Source organism: Amphiprion ocellaris, chromosome 8 (genome assembly GCF_022539595.1).
Source record: "Amphiprion ocellaris isolate individual 3 ecotype Okinawa chromosome 8, ASM2253959v1, whole genome shotgun sequence".
Taxonomy (NCBI): Eukaryota; Metazoa; Chordata; class Actinopteri; family Pomacentridae; genus Amphiprion; species Amphiprion ocellaris.
In genome coordinates, this window is record NC_072773.1 from 28,700,428 (window position 1) to 28,727,587 (window position 27,160).

At 41.5% G+C, this 27,160-nt stretch overlaps 1 protein-coding gene across 1 annotated transcript in view; it reads left to right on the plus strand.

Annotated features, from left to right (window-relative positions):
• The first annotated feature begins 678 nt into the window (after nucleotides 1–678).
• Nucleotides 679–27,160, plus strand: part of LOC111574389 (ERC protein 2-like) — a 71,061-nt gene continuing 44,579 nt past the window's right edge. The window contains exons 1-6 of the mRNA XM_055012808.1: nucleotides 679–1,027; nucleotides 3,221–4,340; nucleotides 7,615–7,638; nucleotides 7,785–8,540; nucleotides 19,044–19,199; nucleotides 21,960–22,127. Coding sequence (XP_054868783.1) covers nucleotides 3,495–4,340; nucleotides 7,615–7,638; nucleotides 7,785–8,540; nucleotides 19,044–19,199; nucleotides 21,960–22,127 — 1,950 coding nt within the window. The 5' untranslated portion in view covers nucleotides 679–1,027; nucleotides 3,221–3,494. The remainder of the gene's footprint in view (nucleotides 1,028–3,220; nucleotides 4,341–7,614; nucleotides 7,639–7,784; nucleotides 8,541–19,043; nucleotides 19,200–21,959; nucleotides 22,128–27,160) is intronic.

The window sequence follows — 27,160 nt, forward strand, 5'->3', positions numbered from 1 at the left end:
CAATAGTTGTTTGTTTTTGGTAAAACGAGAAATAAATGTAATTTGGCATTACTGGCATGACATTTAATAACACTTTACGTTACTGTAGGGCTGTCAATTACAAATAATCGTACATTTACAGGCTGATACAGTAATTAAACTTGAAAATTACTTTATTTTTATTGTTTTTATTTAGATTGTATTTCATTAAATTAATTATATTTTAAAATTAAAATTGTGTGTGTGTGTGTGTATATATATATATATATATATATATATATACATATACATATATATATATACATATATATATATATATATATATATATATATATATATATATATATATATATATATATATATATATATATATATATATATATATATATATATATGCATGCAGCAGCAGATAAGTCTTTTCTGATAATGAAACTTCTGCCCCCAAAATAGTTACTCTCTCTTTTTAAGGGTGAGTTTTTTGCATGAAAAAATAACTGTGAACTGAACAGCTGCAGCCCTGTAAACTTTACATTTTTATTTATTTTTTTTAAATTACAGAGTACTAGATTTCCCAGCCACAGATCCACATTTTTATCTTTTTTTTTTTTTTTTTTTTAACCACACTGGAAACCAGCTGGGCTTCATCCAGTCATGTGGTGCCATTTTAGATTAGTCCCTATGTCTGTACATCTCAAACAAACTCACTTTTGCCCGGATTTACGCATGACAAAAATGAAGTTCCATTGGTTTCTTGTTTATTTATATATTTATTTTCTGTAACAACCTAAACCAACGGTGCACCTAAGACCTTGCAAGTGCCATGCCCCACTGACGCTCGTGTAGGTGTACGAAAGCATCCAATCGTTGCCGTTCGTTGCTGCTCCACCGCTGCGCTCGGTCGCACGCACACGCGCCAGCTGGGAGTGCGCGCCCACGCGGACCCGATGGCAGGACAGGTCATGAGCTGAGCCGATGAGATCATGGAGTCTGCGCCGAGGTCGGACGGGGAACGGTCGGGACCTCACGGTGATGGAGAAGTGCCTGTCCGGTAAGCGGGAGCCCCCCGGCCGGGTGAATGCGCATCTGGATCCCGGTGGTTCATCATGTGGCACCATTATTCCAACTGTGTGCTTCGAGTTTGTGCGGCAGATTAATTATTATGTAAGGCACCAGCTCGAACTCATGTAGCGTGTGCATATGAGCAAGAAACTAATCCTTCATGCCGTAGTAGAATTATTCGGACGGTCTGTGTCCGGGCTGCGTAAGTCACATGCCCAGCAACCGTTTTACTCGTGCCACTGATGAAATAATGGTGCGCTCTGCTTTGTAGTTTGTGCATTATGTTGTTGAGCTTCACTGGAATAAAAAGAAGCCCTTGTTTGGATGATACATTGTGATGCAAATTGAAGAGTTGTGCTGTTGCAGTTTGGGTGGTGACTCGACTTTTCTCTTCGCAGCAACAGCTGGCTGCCAACTCAAGTAAGTGCAGCCGGTTGTGGATCAGTATGAAGTAAGGCGTTTCCCACTTGGCGTTTTATTTCAGCGGTTTTTTTTGTGTGTGTGTGTGTGTCTCGGTCAGTTTTTCTTTCTGTCGCTCTGTCTGTCCCATGGTTTGACCTGGGAGTGCACAGCTGCGAAAACTTGGCGCATGGCAACTAAAGGACCAGTGACCTATAATACCTGCATTTTAACGCTTAGTAATATTCGAAGACAAGTTTTTATAGTGTCAAGCCAACGTGAGTGCGATTCCATTGTTTTCAAATGTTCTGTTGTCTTTGTTGTTTTATTCTAAGTATCACTGGATTTCCCACATTGTGTCACTGATGCAGTTTATCAGAATTATGCACAGAATTGGGGGTTCCATTGCGGGCACATCAGGCTCAGTTCATTGTCTCTAACAATAATGGATAAAGGATTGACAGCTATGTTATGACTGACAAGCAGACTTAACCAATCTCTCAGTTGCATCCTGTGCAGTGACTCCCAGCACCCAATCCTCTTGGATTAGAGGAGGGATTATGATTTGGATTTGCCTCTGCTTTGCAGACAGTCTCCAATATCTGGTCCACCATGGACCGGATTGCACTTACTTTGATTCCCTGAGGATGTTTTTTTTTTTTTTTAAAAATACTTTATCTAGTGTTAATCTATGTGTATTTTCACATCAAAGACTGAAGATGATATGGATAAGTATAACATAAACATAATATTATATATGTTGATTTTATCCTAATGCGGGCACATTCTTAACATTCTAATCCAAGTAGGCTTTAGCCTAATTTCCAATTGCCTGTTTTTGTCCTCTATGTCTAGTTGAAGCCTAATGTAATGGTATGTCTACAGCCTGGCAAAGTTTGACAATGAATTTGCAAGTGCCCCTGGGGTATGGTAGGTAAAAAAGACTGGTCCCTCAGCAGTCTGTCAAGGCCATAGCAAATTGTGCAATTTTGTTTTTCCCGTCAGATTTGAGCAGGCATCGGAATCCATGCAAAACTGGATATAGTGCTGTCCGTGGTGCTGAAATGGCCATACTTATCCATGTACTGAGAGAATGAGGGCATAGCAATAGCCTGTACTATGCTGCTCTACTAATCTAAATTCTGATAGTTAGCAGCATTGTCTTTCACTCTCACAACCCCTAATTAATAAGAGAGGATTACCAAGCATTGTAGTAATTGAAGTTATCCACCAGATTTGTTGTTACCAGCCCTCCTGCTCCAGAGCACCCACAGTCTTGCTTATTTTCCAGGAATAGCAGGAATGTGGGTTCCCAAGGACAGGGGTGGGAACAATGATTCTGGATCCAAATCTAGTTGCGATGTACTCAGTATCTGGCTGTAACTGGTTCTCTGGATTACTCAGTGCAATATTTTTTAGTATTTACTATTTAAAGTGTGCACTGATACACATAGGGCTTAATGTAGAACAGAAAATCTGATTGAGAGCAATGTTTGATTTGTCAAATTGGTGGCTTATTAATAACTTTTAATTTTTCAAAGTTCTAGTGCAGCTGCTTGTTTCAATGCAAATGTTAACATTTATCAAATTTTAATAATTTGTCACATAAGAAAGGGTTTTGCAGAAAAACATGTTTATTTTGCTCAAAGTAAAGTAAAAAAAACTATCAGTAGTGATTTTAGCTGTGCCCTTTTTAAAAAATACTTTTTTGATTGAATTTTTAATTATTGCTATTTTTGTAATATGATTTGTCTTAACGTTTGTCTGGCTTTCACTCGTCTAGAATCCATGATGTCCTGCGCTGTAGCTGAAATCACAAGACCTCTGGCTCGTGAGTCTGGGAGCCCTGCAGCCAACAGTCACTTTATTCTAAAAGAACTAAATAAGACTCAGCCTCAAGCCCTAACCAGTCAGGCATGGACAGGTGAAAACTGAGAGGCCAAGAGGTGGCCTTTATTTATTCTGTTATTCGTTCAGGATCTGTAGAAGGACATGAAAATATTCCCCACTCTAACAATTTCTTGTGAGATGTCATACTTGGCCATATAAAAAAAAAAATGCCTTTAAATATTCGAGCCAAGCCCTCGCAGAGCAAGCTGTCTGCTGCTGCAAAGAGTAGTGGGCACACTGATGGCAGCACATCTCATTCACGCTTCTCTAGGTCTCCTAAACATGGTAAAGGGAAACAGGCTGTAAGCTCAGCACCGGGGTCTCGCTCGGGGCTAGAACCAGGCTCTGTGTCAGGGGGTCCGCCTGCAACATCATCTAAACTGACTACGGGTCAAGGGTCGATGTCCAGGCCGGGTTCTAAAATCAAAGCTGGCACAGCGGCAGACAAAGGCTCGACTCGTGGCTCATCGACAGCTCCAGGAGGTAAAACCTTATCTATGGAGAACATCCAGTCTTTGAGTGCCGCCTACGCCACTTCCGGCACCATGTATCCCAGCGAGCGAGAGTCCTTGGAACCCTCTGGTGGGTACCCCAAAGGCACCATGACGCTGGGAAGAAGCACCAGCCGCTCCTACTACACTGGCCGGACAACAGCCATGGGAAGCAGCCCGAACATCGCCTCCTCTGGGATGCTTCACTCATCAGACCACTGTGGAGACCAAACCTTGCTTTCTGTGGGGGCCTCCAGTTTGCGGCGGCAGTCTGGGAGACACGCACAGGTCCTGGATTCGACTGGACGGGGAGAGGCTTCCACATTTGACCTCCACACTCAACTGAGGGATCTGCAGAGAGAGAATGACAGCCTGCGGAGAGAACTGGACGTAGGGAGGGATGGAAGGACAGGCCCCAGCGTGAACAATGTCAACTTTTGGAGCCCAGATATAAAGAGAGACAAGGGGGTGAGGACGTCAGTTGTGAAGGACCAGTACAGGACGACACAAGAGGATTTGCAGGTGAGAAAACCAGAGGTCAGAAATGTTGGATTTCCTATAGGCAGTGAACAAATGCAAGCAATTTTTTTTCACTGACGCACAACAGCCTCAGTTACAGTGAGTCATTGTAGCACCTGTATGTCTTTATTAGAACAGATGTTTCATATTACAAAAGCATGAAAATCTCATTTTAAAATGAAACTCTGCAGACACGTCACATTCAGCGTTTTTGTGTTGTGTTGACTCGCCCGTCTCCTCTGCACATCATACCTCTCAAATCAAACCTTTTGTTCCTTTCCTCAAGGTTGCATAGAAAGGCTTCTTTGCAGTTTATTTGTAAAGATGTTTGCCAGGCTCCACGCGTTTCCATGGGAACGTGCACTTGTGGCATCCACTCAAAGTGTTTGGCAGATTCTAAAAAAACTCACCCAGCTACTTCGTCAGGGATAGTGACCGGTCTGTCCTGTGCCACCTCTCCCTGGAGTCTGGCCCACTCACTCTGAGACATTATCCATCTGCCCACCTCACTGCAGAGCTAATCTATAGCATCTCTTCCTTCTTTCTTTGTCTTCCATCTGTTTTTTCTGTTTCTCCATTTGTTTGTGGATCATCATGGATTTTATCTCCTTGTGTGTCTGCATTTTCTGGTGTAAGAGCAGTTTCTCTGGAGGAAAATGTCTTAAAGTTGAAGAAATCTTCCATTGTCCTGAGAATCTTTTACACTGTACAGTAGCTTTTGTTCAGTTTCTGCATTGCTCTTTCACACTCAGCATGCAAGAACTTTAATCATATCTGCACGCTCCCTTCGTAACCAAGGAGCCACCTCTGCATTTTGTATTTATAGCTTTTTCATCTCACATTGTCACACGGTGTGAGGACACTGTGACACACACACCCACACGCATGCATACACACATTCCTCTCATTTCATCACCAAGTTATGCTGCATCCACCTGCCCTCGCATGAAGCCTCCTGTTGCAGGAACGTAAAGAAAATGCTGATTAGCACTTTATTTTCCTCTGAACCTTGCAGAACTCAATTGTCCTTGACCACTCCCTGGAATTTTAATTTATACAATCTGGCATGTTCCGAGCAAGCGGATAAAATCAATGGCACACACACATACACACACACACCTTGTTTAGGTATTAGTTATCATTAAGTTTTGTTGTTCCATGTAATAAACTATGCCAGTTAGCTTAATGTTGCTTCATATGTTACTGACAAATGACATTCATTCATTATAAAACATTGTATTAACATCTTTTGTTCTTTCTTTGCCTTTCTTACCAACACACACAACTCTTTCAGCTCCAGTTCATTTCAGTTTTGTTAACAGTATTGATTACTCATCAAATTGCCAACCTTTTTGCCTCTCAACCTTAACCTTTTCTCACAGTGTTTACAGCTCCAGCATATTAAAGCAGACTGTATTTCGTATTTTGAAATCACAAAAACTATCCCTCATGTAGAGGATGATAGTCTAAGTCTTATCTCCTGTCACTTTGTTCCTCCTTATCACCTCTTGTCCTCCATTGCTCCTTTCATATGATCACAGTCCTCTGTTTTTTCCTTCTTGAATTTCTTCCATTATTTGCTCTTTGCGACACTTTGAGAAGAGTTCGGTGTGACACGAGAACTTTGCAATTAGCATAAGGAATGTCACCTTTCCTCTCAACTGCAGTGGCCACAGTTGTCCCCTAACCATCTGTTTGTTGTGTGTGTGTGTTCATTGTGTGTATGTGAACACTTGTACATATGTATTTGGGCCTACCGTCTCGGCTGTGTGTTTGTGCGGAGGATTGTCCTCCCACTCTAACTTGATATTCAGCGCTGGTTGTTGCATTGATTATCTGTGTTCATCCTCGCCTCCCTCCTACGTCTCAACTCTGTGTCCTTGGCGCTCCCCACCTTCTGGACTTGAGCAGAGGAGTAGGAATATTTGAAGAAAAATTAGTAATAGCTTCACACAGATGAAAAAAGTAGCAATTTAACTTCCGTTTTTATGTTTGCGTCAGTGAATCTTTGATATTCTCTGTGTTTCGTATGGTGTTGCGTGTGTTTGTGTCTATGCTTTTTTCCTTGTGTTTGATTTCCTGTCATTTTCTTTCACAGTCAGTCATCTAGAATGCTATGTCTCCACAGTTTCAAGCACAGGAAGAATTTCCATTTAGCCGTCAGAAAGCCAAGAATGCAAATGACCAACATATTGTGTTCCGCATTACTTTGCGCTGCAACATTCCACATTAGCAGAAATGTCAAGTGAAATCTGTTATTCACGACAACACACTGGGAGCTGGTGTGGGGCGTTTGTGACATTTAGTAATCAATTGTTCAAGTGGAAAATATATTTGCTAATCAGTTAGTCACTGCATCAGTAAACCTCTTTAGTCTTGCTCATGCACTGATCAGTGCTTCTTTACAAGATTGTTTCAATCCCACAGAAGTTGTTTTAATTTTAGCTAAAGATCTTTCAGTGCTGCATAAAAGGGAATGTTTGTTTCTAAGCTGACTCATGTCTTATTTTCTTAAGATTAATTAATAAATAAATTTTTGAGTATCATAACTGCCACCCACCTTTCCCTCATAGGGGGCTCCCTGCATTTTGGCTACTAGAGTTTGTCATGGTCCCTTACAGATTAAACTCATAAAAACTCTTCTAAAAATGCTTTAAAGTGAGAACCTAAGAATTTTTTTTCAAGTTTTACCTTTTAAGAGTTTGTAGCAGTGATAACAACAGCAACATCTATTACTATTATTGTTATTACACAAAAAAGCGAAATAGAATCATATCAATATTAAGCAATCATAAGTAATATAAGCCAAGACAAACATTATATTCAATATTTATTCATAAAAGTTTGTGTTATTAATTATCAGTAACTTCAGTATAGAACTTTACAGTTCTCTTTAATTAATTTCTTTTTTTTTTTTTTTAAATGTTTAGAACATTGTTTTCAGAAGTAGCTGATTTGTTTTCATGTGTTTTTGCTTTATACAGTCTTTCCCTACTTGGATGTTTATCTCACTGTGACAAACCCGAATTACTTTTACCTACCACTGCAGCACCTTCTGTGTTCTCCCTTTGTTTTGAAGAGAAATCTCGTCCCCTTGTGGCCAAGCTGTTTAACTGTCACCCAACAGCTTTAGAAACTACAGTAACTGAAGTAATTACATAGATACTCAGTGGCTTTTATCTCTATCTGCTTTCTGCCTTGGAATTCTGTTTTGTGTCTGTGTGTGTGTGTCTTTTGTTTGTTTGTTTGTTTTTAACCTCACATTACTCTGGTGCAGCCTGGGGATATCAGAAGAAACAAGGTCTGTTTTCATGCATAACACCATATATTTTTAAAAATGTGTGTGCTGCCATGTTTAGGATTTTAAAAAAAACAAAACAACATTTGGGCACATATAAATGGCATCTTCATTTACTAATTGACTAAATGGGAACTTTGTCTTTGTAGCAGCTTCCGTTAACCGTTCAGGAGCTTCAGGAGGAGCTGAGGGCTCACAGGGAGATGAACAGTCGCTTGCAGCAGCAGCGGCTGCAGGGGAACTCTGGCTCCTATAAAGAACTCCATATGGACCAGGATCAGAGAGGGGGGCTCGGTCCTGGCCACAGTCCCAGGCAAAGCCCCAGCAACCTGCATGGTCCTGGACCAAAGAACAGCCCCAGAGCCAGCCCATCCAACACCTACAATCCAAGGCAACAGGAAGCTGACATCATCATTCACAGTCCTGGATATGGCTGTAACACTGCAGTAGCCACGCAGAGAATCAGTCCAGCCAACACCCTTCAGGCTGGGCCGAGGAACAGCCCAAGTCAGCCCCTCTACAGCCCCAACCAAGGGCCAGCAGTGGTGCCCGGCTCCATTTCCCTCCGGCCCTGTAGCCCCTGTCAGGTGCCTGGGTGTGACGGTTTTTCGTCGCCTCCTCCACTGGACCCGTCGGAGGAGAACTTCTTCCGACTGCAGTCGGAGCACGAACGGCAGGCCAAGGAGCTGTTCCTGCTGAGAAAGACCATGGAGGAGATGGAGATGAGGATCGACTCTCAGAAGCAGACGCTCGGTGCCCGAGACGAGAGCATCCAGAGGCTTTTGGAGATGCTTCAGGGACAGGGTCAAGGTCAGGGCCACTGGGGACGGGGTCAGCGGACAGGCATCATAACCATGGCAGCACAGGAGGCTGAAGCTCAGCTGGAGAACATGCACGTCAGAGAGGTGTGTTTTTCACATTATTATTATTTCTGAGTGCTCCCAGAGAGGAATGGCTATGTATCTTACCCATTCATCTACAATATCAAAGTAGCATGTTGGTTTTCACAATTTATAACATAAGGAGCGATGGCTTTAGTAATTGTGGTGCCCAATTGCGTCTGTATTGTATTAATAATGGCTGAACTGACTACTGTTTCTGAATTTTCTAAATCATATCTCGCTGATGAATGAATTTGGATATATTTAGCACCAGATAAAAATCATTTAGCAGCTTTAAATTTCCGCCATACAGTACATTCTGCATAATTGTTAGTTATAAACATCTAGACAGTATATGATTTTAATAGTCTTTATTCATTTTTTCCCCATATTGTTACTTTTTTGTATATATAATCTGTTTTTGTGCTTTTTTTGTATTCCTTATTTTCGTTGATGAAATTATTGATGTTTGACTGTGCACGTATGAGTGAACTGTGTGTGTGTGTGTGTGTGTGTGTGTGTGTGTGTGTGTGTGTGTGTGTGTGTGTGTGTGTGTGTGTGTGTGTGTGTGTGTGTGTGTGTGTGTGTGTGTGTGTGTGTGTGTGTGTGTGTGTGTGTGTGTGTGTGTTTGTGTACCTGAGTTTGTCTGTATTATGCAGAGTGTTGGAGCAGAAAGCAGCTCAGCAGGTCTTATCAATGGGCCAGATTAACATACGGAGAGCTCTAAGCCTGTGTTCAGCCATGCAGTTTTACAATCTGACTCTGTTTGTGTGCGTGTTTGTGTGTGTGTGTGTGTGTGTGTGTGTGTGTGTGTGTGTGTGTGTGTGTGTGTGTGTGTGTGTGTGTGTGTGTGTGTGTGTGTGTGTGTGTGTGTGTGTGTGTGTGTGTGTGTGTGTGTGTGTGTGTGTGTGTGTGTGTGTGTGTGTGTGTGCTCGTGCGTGTTTCTGAGTATGCACATGCTCATATGGCAGTTGCTCATATGGCAGTAGTCCGTGCACTGTGCTTTGCATTTGGCATTGAACGTTTATTCTACAGCATATGGCATTTGGTGAGCTTGTTATTCAGTGAAATTTCTTAACTATTTAATGAGGTGGAAATGTATTGCTGCTTATTGGATTTTTTTTTTTTTTTATATTTGCTATGCTCACACTTTACTCCCTCTATTTTTTATTTCTTTCTCAGAGGCTCAGTTTTATTAACTGAATTTAAAAGCACCAGCCCTGCAGTGAGTGGTGGTGTAGCACAGGTGTATCTATATCCTCTGCCAGGAGTGCTCGCTGCAGGCTGCTCTGTGCTCCTCACTCCTGCCTTTTCTATTTTTAACTCCGAAATCTTCTTAGCCTCTAATTTCTCTACCTCTATGTGTGTGTGTGTGTGTGTGTGTGTGTGTGTGTGTGTGTGTGCCTGCCTGTGCGTGAGTGTGTGAGTTCCATGTCTGTGCATGACCCCGATACTGTTTGTGTCATAATGTTCTTATTTTTCTGTCTTTGTGTTGTCTGCCTCTCTGAGTCTACTGTGCCCAGTCATAAAAAATGTGTGTATGTGTGTGTGGTTTTGTGTGTGTGTGTGTGTGTGTACGCGCATGTGACCATGCGTACACATCTGGAGCCTATCGGCTTAGTGTTTCAAGCGAGAACACTCCCACTCTGGGCTGCCGGTGGTTGATGGGATATCCACCCATGCCGGGTGTTTTGGGCGCTGCGGTGGTTGCATCACAGGGGAGTGCGGGTGTTCCAGCCCATGCTAACATGCTAGTGGGCCCTGCTGGTGCATGTGTGTGAATGTGTATGAGTGTCTGTGTGTGACGTATGGGACCTTACCATGCGTGTGTGTCAGAGGTGAGTACCTGTTCACACACACTGTGTTGTACTATTTTTAACTGCTCGAGAGCTTAACACATACTGTGCTATGGAGGTGGAGGAGGTGAGAGGTGTGCCAGAGGGAGGGAGAGATGGGAGGATAGTTCTGTTTTTCTAAAGAAGAAAAACAGGCTGTGTTTGTCTGAATATTAATGTATGATTAATGAGCGAAAACACTGACCTCCCTGATTGAAAAGAGAGCCGATTGTTGTTCTTTCATTTTTTTCCCCCTTTAGTTTCCTTATGGTCTCCTCTGAGGTTGAGATGAGGTGACGAACATATGTGTGTGTCTGCGAGTGTGTGTCAGTGTGATTGTGGAGTCACACACACTCACTGACACACACATGCACATACATGCGATACAATATTTTAGCTTTTATTTGTGTAATACTTTAGCAATAATATGGAACTGTAGCTATAAAATACTTGTATTGTAATAGATATGAGTTAAACATATTCAGGATAGTGAATAATGTAATGTTTATGCATAAAATTAATTGCTGAGAAAATTACTTTGTGTTAAAAAATAAATGCAGAATAAACACAATAAACGGAAATAGTACTGCACATTAAACTATACTCAAAAAAATGACCAAAAAACAATTAAGCTGAAGTATTAATTACAAAGTTCTGAACAATTTTTCAAAAGTAAAGGCATATATGTTTTTGTTTCTTTTAATGTTTTAAGTGTGACGTGTACAATTCTAGTCCAATATTCAAATGGTTCACTTGCACTCACTTTTTGTGTGTGCATAAAAAAAAAAAAAAAATCTATGCTCATACACAATTCTGGTTCTGATCAACACAACACTATTCCAGCATGTCCCGTCCACGTTCGAGTTTGCGCATGTTTAAGCTCATGCACAGGATCAACAGAAAGAGAGGGGGAGGGGAAATACGGTTAAGGGGTCAATGAAGCGAGAGGGAAGCTAAATCTAGCACATGCTAACTATCTAAATATGCTACCTAGCTAAATGTCAACAATCCTTCTCCAGAATCTCAGACTCAACCTTTAACTTTTTCCAACACCTCAAACTTCATTCTTCAATATTTAAACTTTCAGGGTTTGATAAGCTGGTTTATTAACATTGCACTGAAGAATAGTTCATTTGACAGTGTGGCCTTTTCATCCCTTTGTTCCTGGTGTAGAATTTAAGTGTTACAGGTTATTCTGACTACAGAGTAATTGAAGGATTTATTGCACTGTAAGAAGCAGCCTGCTTCCATTGAAGGCCTCTTGCCTTTGTTTATGTGTCATAGAGATAATTTAGCCTTATACTTGTCATGGTGAAGGCAAACCATTGATGATGATGCAGCTATTGCCTCTATTAAGAGACACTACTCTTAGTTTTCTGATTAGCTCCAAAGGAAACCAACCCAACTGTCTTTAATTACAGCACCCATTACTCTCTTCTAAATGGTCCAGCTTGTTTACCTTAAACTGGGATCATAAATCCCTCCATTTTTACTTTGCCTCTCCTTTTTTGGTCATTTAAACATGACTGAGAATTGACATCTGGGCATTGCTTTTTGGGATCAAGAGAAATTGTCATCTTAAATTTGTGTTTATATCATGTTTTTATACTAGGAATGCTGAAGTGAATGATGTGTGAAAGTGTATCAACATATACACATTTGCACAATGCAAATCAGAAAACAGGAAGGGTCCACACAGGTTTGAAATCTCTTTATGTCTGTCTTTTCTCCTTTGTGTCTCTGTTTTCCCATTCGGGACTGACAGACCACGGCCAGATGCGAAATGGCTTGCACCAGCTGTCTGTGTTTATGTGTGCATGGTCTGCGGGTGAGCAGCATGTATGGATATAGAGCCCACTCAATCATGCCTTCACCTGCTGATGTCTCGGTGGATGTGTAGTCGCTCTCTCTCACTTGTGTTTCCTGTTCAGGTTTGTCAGCTGTCAGCCCATCTTAGCTGTTGACGTTCAAAGAAACACTCTTTGTCAGCCTATTCACTTTGTTGTTAGAATAACTAACCTTGACTGGTCAACTTGAGATCAGTAGGAATGATGTGTAAGCCACATCTAGAGTGGCATATTTGAGCTCATTTCAGATGGCTTTCACTGTATAATTCTTACCGGTAAATGTAAATTTTTGCAGTACTTGCACAATCCACAAAGTGGCAGTGTTCTATTAGATTTTAACCACTGCAGCGATTACATGCACGAAGTGTGAGCCAAAGTTCTGTATGATGGTGCACACCTACACACTCACATACTCGCTGAGAGGTATAAATCTGGGCCTAATTGACTCTCCCCAGCCGCCAGGTCCCTGTAGACCCAACACTAACAGCTGCACCACTGGTCTGTTCCTGCCCAGCCCTGACCTGCTGCCAAAGACGTGCACACACCAACATGCATGCTCTCACAGTGAGATTTTAACTCCAAGATGGCATATCTACTTTCACCCGAATAGAGTTAGGGCCCCTATTGTATGTGAAGATGTCTCACTCAGTATGGGATCGGTAAGGCTGAGTATATAGCAAGGCTCTGCTGTTGAGAGCAAAAGATCGAGCACTGATGGCGCCACAGTTTTGCTCTAACATGACTGGCTGCATTTTTTTAATTGGCAGGTCTTTATTTTCAAAAACAGTGATGAAGCTTTTTTTTTAAAAATGCTTTTAAAAATTTCTAGTCCTAGCATTTTGCAAGTGGAAGTTCATGTCAGCAAATCCTTATTGTTTGAGATCAAGATGTTTATGAGTCACATCTTCCTTTTATCTTATCTTTCTTGCCTGTGTATGTTTACCCATCAAATTTTCCCACTCTCTCGTCTTTTCCCTCCAGGCTGATGTGCTATCTGTTATGGTTTGGTTAATTGTTGAGAGGCCTGTCCAGGGAGGGGCTTTTCAGGCCTCTGTTCTTGATTGGCTACTTTCTGCCTTTGCTAATAAAGCCCCTCTGAACTAACATTAGAAGGCTGCTGTAAATACTATCAGCAAACACACACAAATACACAAATGCGCCCTTTTCCCCAACAAAACCCAGGCACCGCATACTCACCACGCTCCGTTGATTCCTCAGAATGTTTGAGCGGAAAAGTTTATCGGGACAAGATTGCGGTCCTCAAATCGGCTCCCCACAGGCCCCCACCCCAACTCCTCCCTGTTTCTCACAGAAGCTTTCATTTCCATATTTGTCGCAAGCTAACGTGTTTCCCTTTTGCCCCTTTTTGCTCTCACTGATGGAGAAGTGATGGGACTGTGATTGATGAATGTGCATGTGTGTGGGTCCATCTAGACTCTGAGCCTGCTCTTGTCTTCGCATGGCGGACATGACACCATCGCCTTGAGGCTAGAATTGAACCTTTTGACCGTATCCTTCATTCAGGATGCCGGCACTTATTGCTATAGTGTTACGTTTGATCCTATTCATTCCATATGCGCGGTCCTCTGACACATGTGGAGCAGAGGAAGACAGTCTTTGATGATGTGCTCTCTTGCATGACTTAATTTCCCCCACTGAGAGACACAACAGTTTCAAGAACTGTTGTTGAACTGCTGTTGATAAAGAGTTAATGGATACACTTTCTCCCAAAAAAAAAAAAAAAATGTGTGCAGGCAGTCAAAAAGACAGTCAGAGTGACACATTAATACACATATGCTCAGTGGAAGATCAGGATTATGACAGCATTGGGAAGCAAACTCTGACAGCAGTAATCTCTGTTTCTGCAACTGACTTGGATAAAAGGATAAAGACCTTGTCTTCTCTCATTTCAGTGGTAGAACTGGGAAGAATGCAACGTATCATTGCAACCTGTTGCTTTGCTGTATGTGTCTGTTCATGATTTTTATGTCCTCTGTCTGCCTGATGAGCTAGATATACATTTTTTTTTCCATTTTTGCCTTTAATAGAATTGGAGTATATGCATTTTTGATTAAGAATTTAATATCCATGTATATTTTTTTTAACCTTTATTAAGCAGGGAAACTTTGCCGCTTTACAGCAGTTGCACCTACCATGATGTGGGGAAAGTTTCATCTCATTCGAAACAAGAAAAGCAGTCAGAGTGTGCAGTACTCCGATAGGGCTGCTCAGTCGTATGATTTCTGGTGGATGAAATCTTTAAAAAATTCATGGTCTGGAGCGGCTGCTTGTAGTAGAATCGCAATCATGTAATCGTCAACAGGCAGCTGACGTAGTGTTCAGTTGTAGTCATAGTTACAATGACGCTGTGCCGCTAATTTGCAATGATACAGAAATCTTTCACAAATCCGTGGATCCAGACAATAAGCCGCATCACTGGCAAAATCTCACTTAGTCCTTGTGTCATTTCTGACCTTCCGCCGCGTTCCTTGGCGGAGTAATAAATAGGTGTGGATGTGTAGATCTATGTTTCATCCCCTGCAGCTTATTTTGTGTTTCCATGCAGCACAAAATACTGTAGCAGCGTACAATCAAACACAATAGCCCTGCAATGCATCCTCTGTGAAGTTGGAAGTGATGTCCTTAAAATGAGCTTCTGTGGTTCAATAATGACAAATCTGGGTGGGGACTGAAAGAGCAGATTTTGGCACCACTGATGTACCCCTCAAGTGAGAGCCGCTCCCTCATAACCACAACCGAGGTGCCCCTGTGAATGCTCCAGTAGAGCTGCTTGGTGGCCAGCAGATCACACTGTGGTTGTACTGGGTGGTGTCTGGGTGTGAATTTGTTTGACTGCGTGGGTGTAAACATGACATTTACAAAAGAACATTGCTTTCTATGATGCTTTGCTGGCTAAATTAACATTCAAATAAGTTTGGAATATGAGAATGTTCCACAGTTGTCACACATAGATGCATGCAGAGATATAATAAAGCTACTACAATAATAGATACATTTAAAGCGAAGCAACTGCAGTGATGATTTGGTAGAGCAGAGGGTGAGCGGGCGATTTTAAACGGCAACTTTCTATGTATCACAATGAATCTGTCTATTAGCTTAAATGTCCGTGTGCTTTTGAGTAGGCATAGCTGTAGGTCAGAGCTACCATTAATTATTGATAGAAAAAGCTGAGCGCATGTGCTGGCAGAAAGTGTTGCTAAGCAAGAGCCTTAGCCTGCCAGAGACATCTGCGAGCGAGACAGAGAAAGCAAGTGAGATATAAGAAATCGAAAGACTCAAACTGAAAGAGTGACAGAGACGGATTTATTTGACTTAAAGCCGAGTCTGTGTGCTACCTGCTCGAGACAGAAAGACAGCAAAAGATAGAGTGAAGCAAATAGCACCTGCTGGGGACCGAAGAAGTCCTTGGGAGAGCATCAGACCAAGGTCCAGCTAAAAGATCAGAGAAAAAGTTTTTTTTTTTTTTATTTTAACAAGATTTTTTTGTGGTTAAGGATAATACAGCATTCTTTAGCAAAATATAACATCAGAACTATGTAGTGGGAAGGACTAGGAGAGACACAAACTGAGACTGGTGAGACTCATCGGTGTGTTTTTTTTAAGTGGCTCTGAAGCTGTGGGTGTTTGAAAGTGTTAAAGATGATGAGCCGCCAGGCTTATTTTTACCGGGTCCCTCCTCAGGAGCTTCATCGTCGCAACCAGCTCCAGGCCGATCCGGCCAAGACCAGAGCTCTGCAGACTGTCATTGATATGAAGGTAAGACTCCCAGTGGATCTCAAATCCACAGGAGCAGGGGATATTTTAAGTAAGGACGTGCTGCATAAGAAGTGTGTATTACTGCAGTAGAGTAGTTCTCAGGTTCATGACAGCAGTTCTAGAGACTGTGTTTGTCGATTTATCTCCAAACACATTCAGCAATTTAAACTTTGGTATGAGTCGTGGGAAAAAATGAAATTTCGTGTTGTGATCTTGTTTCTGCATCGTTTCTTGCTCTTCCAGTTGCAACATGTTTTCAGGTTTAGTTTGGTATCAACTTCATACCATACAGAACTTTAATTATTGATGAGCTCTGTTGAAATGTGAGCAGTAGTAGAGGATCTGGCTCGGCTGAAATGCAGACACAAACATAGACGCAGAAACAATCTGAGGAACGTTGTCTTACTGTTACCTACCATCTGCATGGCGGCCATGCCCAAGTAAAGCCCTTTATTGGCCCATGCAGAGTCGAGCACTTATTCAATTTGTTTCAAATGTCACATATGGAAGCTTTCACTCTCATCTCAGCCCTTTGAAGTCGTTAGTGCTGTGAAAAATGCAGTTGACTCCACATGTGTCTGTGTGTACACCCACACACACACACATATTTAGTGTTCATTCAGCAAACGCTTGTTCCAAAAGTGGCTCCTTTACAGCAAAACCACAGTTATTTTTCACACATACTTTGTAATTTGTCTGCCTATTAACAAACTGCACATGTGCGAACCCAGGCTGCCCACAGTGTAGTAAATGTATGAAGCCAAATTAAGTCTGACTGAATTAATTAGAAATGAGACAACAAACACAATTGCCAGAGGCATTTTGCATATGGTGAAGGTAAAGAGTAAGAGAGACAGTAGCTTCCTCTGGTGATGTTGATGAGCAGTAGATAAGTGTTGCTGCTTTATGAAACTGTCCCCTGTTGTTTTTGTGTAGTGTTGACATAGCTGCGGACATTCTAACTGTGTCGAATGTCCGCGACTTTGTTTCAGTGTCTGTGCTGTTGGTTTTTCTAAGTGATATATTTTTCTGCTTTGCAATTACAGAACACCAACCCCCCTTTCTGTTTTGATCCCGATGTTATCTGGCAGGTACTGTACCGAGTGCTCACCTCTTGATCTTTCTGTTAACTCCACAAATACTACAAATACACAGTATTTGTGTTTCCCTCTTGTTGGAGTGCAGTACCGTCACATACAATAGTTGATATTTCAGTGGTTTTGTGGCCCAGCATGTATTTTACTAAATGTTGTTTCTGATAATAGCTGAGGTATTTTCTTGGCTTTACCTTTTTCACTTCTTCTGGGTGGTAGAATTTGCTTTGCTTTGAGTATATGAGTATATTGAGTATATGAAAAAAATGTGAAACTATTTAAATGTCTGAATAACATCCCTGCGTGGGAATTAAATTTGGGCACTCTTCACTTTCATTGCTTATTCTGTATTCTCCACCCTTCATCAACAATGAATATATTTGTTTAGTACTAAACAATTCAAATGGCTACAGTGTGATTTCATCTATTCCATTAAGTGTAATAGCTTGAGACTAATTGTGACTGTGGAACATATAAAAGCAGATATTTCACGGGGTTTCCTGTTGTACCATCAAAGGTTTCCCCAAGGCCACGTTGCAGATCAACCTCCTGTTTAGTTCATCAGATGACATGATAGATGGATGGCAAGGTGGGAGACACAGGCCCCATTTTCTTACATACCTGAATGTGAATTGGTCCGATATTCTTCTTAAACGACACATGTCAATTTTTTTTCCGAATGGTATTTAACAAGACATGAGGCTTTTTGCGATGGAATTTGAGAGCAACTTTTATTGTCATCAGCTGGTCCTTTTGCACTCTGCTACATCCAGAGCAGAGGGCTTGATCCGGCCTCGTTATAGTTTATGTGCATTCTGTCAAGTGATATCAATCATAGGCGTGCTCTTGTTTTATTATTTTTTGGGGATGTTTGCCTTTATTGGACAGTTACAGTGGAAAGAGAGTAGAAACGCAGGGAAGAGAGCAGATATATGACATAAAGTCATGATCTGGATCTGCTGGGAATCGAATCAGCCCACTCTTTATTGTCTGTTTTGATTTAAATGTTGAGTTTTGTATGTAGAAATATTTCGCCCATGGCAACCCTGAAATCCCTCCTGTGGGGACTCCCTCAAATGCCTGAATGCCTTACCTTGACTTTGTTTCTGGGTATACATTTAAAGTCTGTGTCCTTGCATACACCCATTTCTGTGTGCGCTTGTGTTTTGTGGACCTTCAGCATTCCTGCCTGGTCTATGTGTGTGTGTGTGTGTGTGTGTGTGTGTGTGTGTGTGTTTAGGATGTATATGCACCACCGTGTGCTTGACAGGGCTGATGTCAGAGGATGTAATAGAGGTCAGATGCTTACACGCTGCCTGTGGTTTGTGCTGATGGCATCATGCAATCTGCTTCCAGTTATTCAATTACCTTTCTCTTCTCTTCCAAGGTTTTGCATTTAACGTATGTCTGAACCCATGCAACAAAACAACCTCAGGAGCCGTCCGTCACACGCCCTTCCATTTCCTCATAGACACCGCAAAGGAATACATCTTGGCTATACACAAATGTCTGCCTAGATACTTCCCTCTTAAATCTAGATTATTGAGGTCTTGTGTAAAAATGCTGTGTTTCTATTTTTAGAATATGGGATTTTTCTGTTTCCAAATACTTTTTAGAATGATGGAGACAGATATTGCATGGTGTTATCTCTCCTCTTTTCTTAGTCTTTGATCAAAAGTCCAATTAAATGAGCTTCATATTTAGATCCAACTCATATGGGTGGAGATTTTTCTGTCAAGCTACTGTAGGTAAAAAGATCTTTCAGTCATCTGTTAAGTAATATTTACTTTAAAGCGTTTGTTAACTTCCTCTCTTCCCTCTTTGTGGGCTCTTGTACAGCACTGATACATCTGTAGACAGCTAAATGTCTCACTAATAATGCCTGGGGTTGGTCAGTCCTTGTTTTAGTCCAGCAGATAATATTCATAGCGAACTCCCTGCTGACTCTTTCCCTGCCTACTGTTGCCGGTGTAGGACACCAAGATCTCTTCCCTGGAGAGGAACATCAGAGACTTAGAGGATGAGGTCCAGATGTTAAAGACCAGTGGCCTGCTGCACCCTGATGACAGGCAGGATGAGCTCAAGCAGGTGGAGGTCTACAAGAGCCATTCTAAATTCATGAAGACTAAGGTAGAATATCTCGGCATGCCATCTGAGATGACGCTACACTCCAAGATTGGAGTGATGCACGTTTGTCTGAAAAACATTAGGAGCTTGAGAGCCTGTTAATGTGCATGCTACTTGTGTTGCTGCATGTTTATGGAGAAGCAGACTTAAGTGTATTGAAATCTTAATGGCAAACTGCATGATACAGTGTGTTGTGTCTTCTTGCATGGATGCTAAGAACTCCTACACTTCTTGTTTCATGTTTGAAGTGAGCTTCTGAGTAATAGTAAGCAGAGAAATGTTTTTCTTGTCTCTTCTTTACTTCCTGTGAAATTATTGCATGCCTTACCTGTGTCATGACCTGGAGTTATACAACTTTCCTGTCTGTAACAACTCAGGAACTATCAGCTTACGGTGCATCGTGTCATTTTACACCCGTGCCTTTGGCTGGCAGGAAAATCTTTGGAAAGACCTGACCTGGCTGCAAACTAGTTCATTCATCGGCACACAAATGTCTATACCGCTGCATAAACTGACATACTCACATTTGACTATGAACATATACATAGTAAACTGTAGTTGCAGGTTTCTAGCCAAATGTCCATGAGGCCAGTGAGTTTGCCTCCATGTGAAAATGTTCCCCTTCGGTTCGTTAATGGTGCTCTTTGTAGCGCCCATTTGTCATTGCATCAGGGAAGTTCCAGATGCAATCATAAAAGAGATGTTTTTGTGAATGGAGCCATGACAGATGAATGTGAGCATACAACAGAGGAACAGAGGAAAGAGCTCTCTGTTCACCCATACTGACCTGGAGTGATATACATCACTGTGATGGCCCTGGCTCTCTCTCCCATGTCTCGTCTTTCTGCGTACAGTCACACAGAAGTACAGAAAATCACCACACGCACGGATATGCACAGATTCATTCTATATCCTTGAAGTGTTTAGGGTCCTGGTCTTTCAGCGGCGGTGGTGGCTGGTGTTGAGGTGCCACTGTGATAAGAGAAACCAGAGAGGGCAACATCGATGCCCTCTCTGGTTTCACCCCTGGACTTTGATCTATTCAAACACCAGAAAATGGCTTCTGAGAACATGAAAATATATTTAAGTATGATAAGTAGGCGTTAAAACAGGCACATATATTTGTCCAGTTCTCAGAAAACTTCCCCAGTAAACCTTTCTGAAGCCTCGGCTGTGTGGTTGAGGTGTGTCAAGGAGTGTGGTTGAGCACTCAGGCAGTGATGTAGTTTAGTGGCTTGCTGTCTTCTTGTCTCTGTGTCTTTGTAGGAGCAGGCCTTGTCACCATGTGTGTCTTCCATCAGACCAGCTCCCACCTTCCTCCTCCCCACCCAACAGCCTTGGATCACAGAACAAGCAGAAGTACCCCTCTCATTAGTCTCTCTCCTCTCTCATTATTTCTTTCATTCGCTAATAAGCTTTGAAATCTTTGCCACTTATTTTAATTACGATGCTCTATCTTTTCATCATTATATTGAGGCTGCCGCCTGCTCATTTCCGGACTTGTTTTTCTCCCCGTCTTGCTATTCTCTCACCACTCAGCCCATTTTTGCTTTACATTTTGTCCCCCCGTCTCCTCCTACTCTATCACTCCTGCTTTTTTTTGTTACTCTCTGTGGCTGACTTCTCATTGGCCAAACTCTGGTCAACTCAGATTCTCTCTTTCTTGAAGTGAACCCTGCTCAAACAATTCGAGAAATCTCTCTTCTAATCAGCTTTGTGCATTTTTGGCACCAGTTGACAGACAACAGGGTTCTGTACATAGCTAGCTCCACCACAGAAACCTCCCTCTGTTAGTACTTTTGATTTCCTTTGTGGTTTTTCTGTGATTTTCTATATAGCTTTCCCTAAAACAATCTGTCTTGGTCTCCCTTTAATTTTCACATTTTGGCTTGGTGTGTCCGCACAGTAGGCCTGGGCTTCCTGAGTGAGGACTGATAACGTAGGGCTGTGTGATGATTCAATATTGCAATATCATCTCTCCAAATAAATATTTCACCACACAACTGACATATGTAGGTTGCAATAAATAGGGATGGACACTGATATCAGCATCATCACTGGTGTCGGCCAATTAAGGCTTTCAAACAAATAATATGCATCTGCTTAAAATGAAAGTTGACAGGCAGACTGTCAGACTAAAAAGTTTACAGTTTTATGTTACATATAGATAAATATGGCACACTTTACTCACAAGATGGCGTTATTTTCTTATTATGTCCATGAGGGTGTACCGCAGTAAGGGTAGGTATAACAATATGTTATTCTCATACAGGAGAGTCTTAATGTTTTCTGTAATTAGGAAAAAAGGGCATACAGTATATCAGCATTAAGATTCTGCCAAGATGAGGTAGAAAATATCAGATATGGCATCTAGTAATAAATGAGGGATAAAATGCTTTAATTTACCACATTGTGTCACAACATTAGACATATTTTTGGCTTTCTTTTTTCAAAGTTAAAAGAAATTATATGTAATAGATATGACACTATTAATTTGTATCTAGAATGTTCACATATTAAAAAAACAAACAAAACAAGAACAAAATTAAGCCTGTGATTTGGTAGAAATTGGTCAGGTTCAGTAATGTACAAGATTTCTTTCTTTTGCAGTGGTTATGCGTGTGTGTGGTTTGTGTAAAAATCCATATTTACTTCTCACTTTTGAATCTATTTATTATCTGCTATTCTATCAGTTCATTCAACAGTGATGAAAAAAGGTTTTGATAGCTGATTTGTTTATGTGTTTGTATGTGTGATTGGCAGATCGAGCAGCTGAAGCAGGAGCTGAACAGGAAGGAGTCAGAGATGCAGGCCCTGCAGACCAAACTAGAAACACTCACCAATCAGAACTCCGACTGCAAGCAACACATCGAGGTGCTAAAAGAGTCGCTCAGTGCCAAGGAGCAACGCGCCAACACGCTGCAGACAGAGGTAAGTGTGCGCACACACAAAATCAACAGATGCATGATTGCACACAAATACACCCACACATATGCAAACACTCATCACGATGCACTGAGCTACTCCAGTTTCCTGAAAAACACTGTCAAAGATGTACACAGCCTCAGATGGATGAGGCTGTTTGAAAGCTGTCTGTACCGATTGCAACGATAATAACAGTAGTCTGTCATGTGTCGTGATCGTTTTATCTTCCTGTGACATCACTTGGGATGAAAAGGGATTGCATTTCAGTGTGTTTATTTCCTGTTACCCCTCCTTTTTGGATTTTAGTACTTTGCTCGTTTAATGTTTAGCTAATTTGTTGAAACTAAGATTTTGCAGTCCAGGTCCAGAAGAAAATTTGCTTTTTGACCAGTTGTCAAAAATACAGTGTAAATGATCCTGACAAAATAGCATTTATGACCACTTTGCATGAATGCATGCTTATGAGATGAAAGAGGTCATCATACTGACATGCTGGGAACCTAAGGTGATCTTTGTGTTTGTTTAGACACAGAAAGAAACTGTGCAAGTGCACAGAATCCTGTCTTTTTCTTCCTTAGTTTCTTCCTCTTTCAGTTTCTCTGATGGACGTTTAGGTGGGTGGAAAAAATGTCTGTGCATGTGGCTCCTTCAGTCCACCAGTGGGCTCGTACGTGTGGGCGGGTCAGTCAGGAGGCTGAAGAAAGCTGGCAGCTTTTTCTTCTTCATGTTTGAAGTTTCTAAACTCTGCGGCTCTAATGATTTTATCACTGCTGTTAGGGATGGAGCTGGGCTGTATGTGCAGAGATGGAGGTATGTGTGTGGGGTAGCATTTTTCTCTATCACTCTCGAGAGCTGGAACTGATACTTTAGATCTTTGTTGAGAGCGGCCTGCTAACTATGTCCACTCATCATTACAGGAAGCAATTTGGGCCAAAATTAGCCCTAATTGTCCATACATGTGCAAGGAATTTTGGCCCTTGCAGTTAGCTGAATACATCATACTTAAAGGAATTGGTTTTCAGTGGGTGGTTTTTGTGAGTGTACGTGTTTTTGTGTGTGTGTCCTACTGAAATGGCATGTTAAAAAAAATGTCTGCGCATGCACAGTTTGGCATTTGTCAAAGGTATGATTTTATGGGTAAAAGAAGAGATGTGCCCTCCCCCCAAATATAATTTCAAATTTGGATTTTTTTATCCCCAAATGAACTGCCTTGTGCTCACTGCAGTCTTAACTAATTGTGGGAACCACAGTAGATCAGTATCAGGGATATTTTTATTCCTCGTTTAGTCATCTGATATTATGAAACCACTTACGGTTAGCCAAAGATTTTTCACGACTTGTATTTGCAGCTTAGGTTAACCATTTGCTATTATGCACATGAACATAAAGTCATACAACTAATATTGTTTTTAAAGTTGAACTATTAAACTTCAGTTGGCAACACATTGCGTGTGAAAACAATACATTATGTGCAACTTTGCGTGTGTGTGTGTGTGGGTGCAGGGCAGGTTTAGCAAACCGTTGCCAACCAACCCATGATGCAGTATGTTTAATCTCTTAAATCTCTCTAGCTCTCTCTAGCTGAACACACACACACACACACACACACACACACACACACACACCTTTGCAGAGTGCAATAACACTGACTTTGACTCGCCAACTACATGTTAGGCTATCAAAAACCATGAACCATATTGAGTGATTTCCAAATGTCTCTACCAAAGCTGAAATTAAAAGTGTTTCCTTGAATGGGTAGTGGCTCTTTGTGTGTCTGTTGTGCATTACTCTGTGGATGCATGACAAGGGAGTGGTCTAATCGACTATAATGCTTCTGATGTTGGGCACATCGTTATGTTCTCACTTCTCATCGGCTGCTGCTGCAGCTACTGTAATCAGATCTTGATCACAACAAACAAACAAAAACACACACGCACAGACACACAACACACACTGTCAGGGCTGATTGCTCAACTCTCATCTCCTGTCCCAAGTGATTTTTCCAGCTATTGAAGTGGCATTTTTTTCCCCCGCTTGGGAATGGCTAAGGTTTCCTGGACTAAGTGGGCAAGTCAGAGAATGAGCAGAGAAATTTAGTGTGTTTCAGTGTCCCAGCATTCCTCTGCTGCCTGTCAGTCATTCAGCCAGAGTGAACAGTCATCCTCACCTCAATTTTTCCATATACTTATATTATTACTTTGTCTCTCTTCTGCAGTTTGTTTCATCTTCCCTCACACATCTTATAAAGTTTCTCAAGAGCCCCACATTGCCTTTTGTCTCCTTCTGACTAACGGCACGTCACACCCCTGCTTGTGTGTGCCAGGTGGGTCTCATCATGAATGACAGTGATTGGCACTCCAGCGCATTCCCCCACAGACAGACGGGTGTCTCAGACTTGAAGAGCAGCTTCATCTTCACAGACATTTGCCTCTAAAGCCGTTCACATCCGGATGGGACTGAGCAGGGACTGGCGGCTGAACAGAGCAGGCACTGTGAGCAAGGGAATGAGAAAATGGAAGTGTATTTATTTGTCAGTCAAAGTTAAGGACAGCTTCTTAATGGGCGTGATTGAATCTGTCTCCAGATAGCTGGAAAATGTGGAAAATAATGAGCATGCCCTTGTGTGTGTGCATTGTGAGTCTGCCAATGTCGGTGGAAACTTAACCCTTTAATACAGTAGATGTGTGTGTCTTTCCTGGCCTGATCAGGACAATGCGGGGCTGTAATGATACTCTAGCAGATCAGGTAACCTATCAGAGACCTTCCTGCATATTTAACCAGCCAGCAACAAAGGAACAGGCCAAAACCCCAGAGACAAAGGGTTTCGCTTTGACTATGTTTGGTTTTCTGTGAGAAAATCATTTTGAATATGAATATGAACAGGAATGTTTGATCGATTTAGTTGTTTTTAGTTGCACACCAAGTTAGAAATGTACAGTTAGCTAATTAAGGGGGAGTGTGTGTCAGACATAGGTTTTAAAGATTTAAGACTCTGGTTGGGCTTTACGGAAAACTAAACGTAGCACAATACCATCACAACAAAACAATGACGCCCAACATACTAGAAGTGCAGCATAAATTCCTTATAAACTGTTTCACAAATGTGCTTTGGCTTTACAAAGTATTTTATACTTAAATTCAAATAAAATACAATATGTGTCTCTTTAATGATTGTCATTGCAAAAACAGTATTATTTCCATTTGGACCCGTGCATCTTACCATAGGAGGATTTTTCTCGTCTCTTTTAAAGGATGACTAGGTCTTTAAGTAAGCATTATCAGTTTTCATACACTAAATGCAATGAGACTTTTCTATGCACTTCCTTGTTATTTGCTATCATTATTATCGTTATTTGTTATCAAATCTAGTAAAAAAAAAACATATTGTCTAATCTTATAATTTTTACACTGGTGATTTTTTGTTGGCATCCATTAACGTCTCTTTGCAGGGCATGAAAAACTCTTTGCAAGTATGCAAAACCCTGCACGGTTACTGTTCTTTAAGAAGTTTCTTTGGACAAACTTTCAGGGCTTTCAGCATCACACATTAGCAATGTCTTCTTTTTAATTATCTCTTTGGCAGTGCACCAACCGACACGTGTATACGGAGTAACATGAGAGACTGTTGAACCGAGCTTCTTGAGAAAGTGCAGCACTGTTTTCTCCTCCAATTTGTGATTGCTGCAGAAAACCCATTTGCTATAATTAATCTTTTGTAAGAGAGGACTGGACAGGTTCCCGATTCAAGTCAGAATCAGGCGGATAAATAACACAGAAATAGAACATTTGATATTTTCTTACCCAATGCCAAAAGAAGTGTTAGAAGCATCATGCCTTTAATGCATCTTTTACGATGTGGCAACATATCTGTATTTCCAGAGAATTTAATTTTAACCTCCTCACATGTGACCTCGAATATCTCGTGTTCTCTTTCATCACCAGCTTTTGCTGCGTGTCTGCCAGAAGACCTCTACAGAGTTTTGATTTTGAGGTTGAAATGTAATGACTCGAAGAAGATGTAGATGACTCAGAAATGACTTGCTAACATCGACCGCGGTGACAGTGATGAATAGGGAAAACAAGAGGAAAATAAGAAAGAAATCTGGAGCGTGAGAGGGAGAGAGTCGAGAATAGATGGAGCGACAAAAGGAAGTGAAAAGTGAGAATCAGGCTGCTTGATGGATATAGAAGGCTGTGGGCTTTTGTCAGTGAGTGATGTGATGGTACAGTGTGCTGTAGTCCCTGCTGGACTGTTTTTGTTGATCTTTCCTTGTTCTCTTTGCTGATTGATAGTTCGTATAGGTAGTGAGGCAGAGAAAAGATGTGGTCTCAACCTGGTTGCACTCCACCCTGCACTGTCCCCCTGCTGTGGTCTCTCTCTGTGTCTCTCTTTCTGCCTCATTCACTTTTGCTCCCGCTGTTCATATTTTCTCTTCCCTCATACTATCTGTCTTCTGTCCCATTTTCTTTCTTGCTTCTCCTTTCCTGTCCATTCTCATCCCCTATCTGTTGATATCACTACAATAATTTAACAAATTGAGGTGCGAATATCATGAGCTCACCAAAGCCAACAGTGAGGTTGTGTTTAGAACAGTGCTGTTCACGTTCCATTGCAGACCAGTTTTTTCATGTGACCTCATCTGAACCTGACTGACCATGGTCACCCTTCTCAGACCCAACAGCTAGCTCCTGGGTTCGTGAATTGGTGTGGTTTGAGTGTGAGTAGCACCGTATCGGGCCCCCTAGAACAAACATGGCACGGTCCAAAATAAAGCCCCCGCAAGTTCTTCAGAGGCCATGTGGAAAACCAATAAAGTGGAGTTATGAGATATTTAATGGTTTACGCAGGGAATGAGATAAATATGTGCACGACGAAGGAGCCGACAAAAACGCAAGAGTGCGCATACGGTTACTTATGCGTGTGCATTAACATGCGTGCCTTAGTTGTGCTGTCTAAATATGCATGACACAGCAAAAAAAAGGCAGAAAGTTAGATTAGTTGGATTTTCATTTGCGTGATCGTTTACCCCATATGTAGT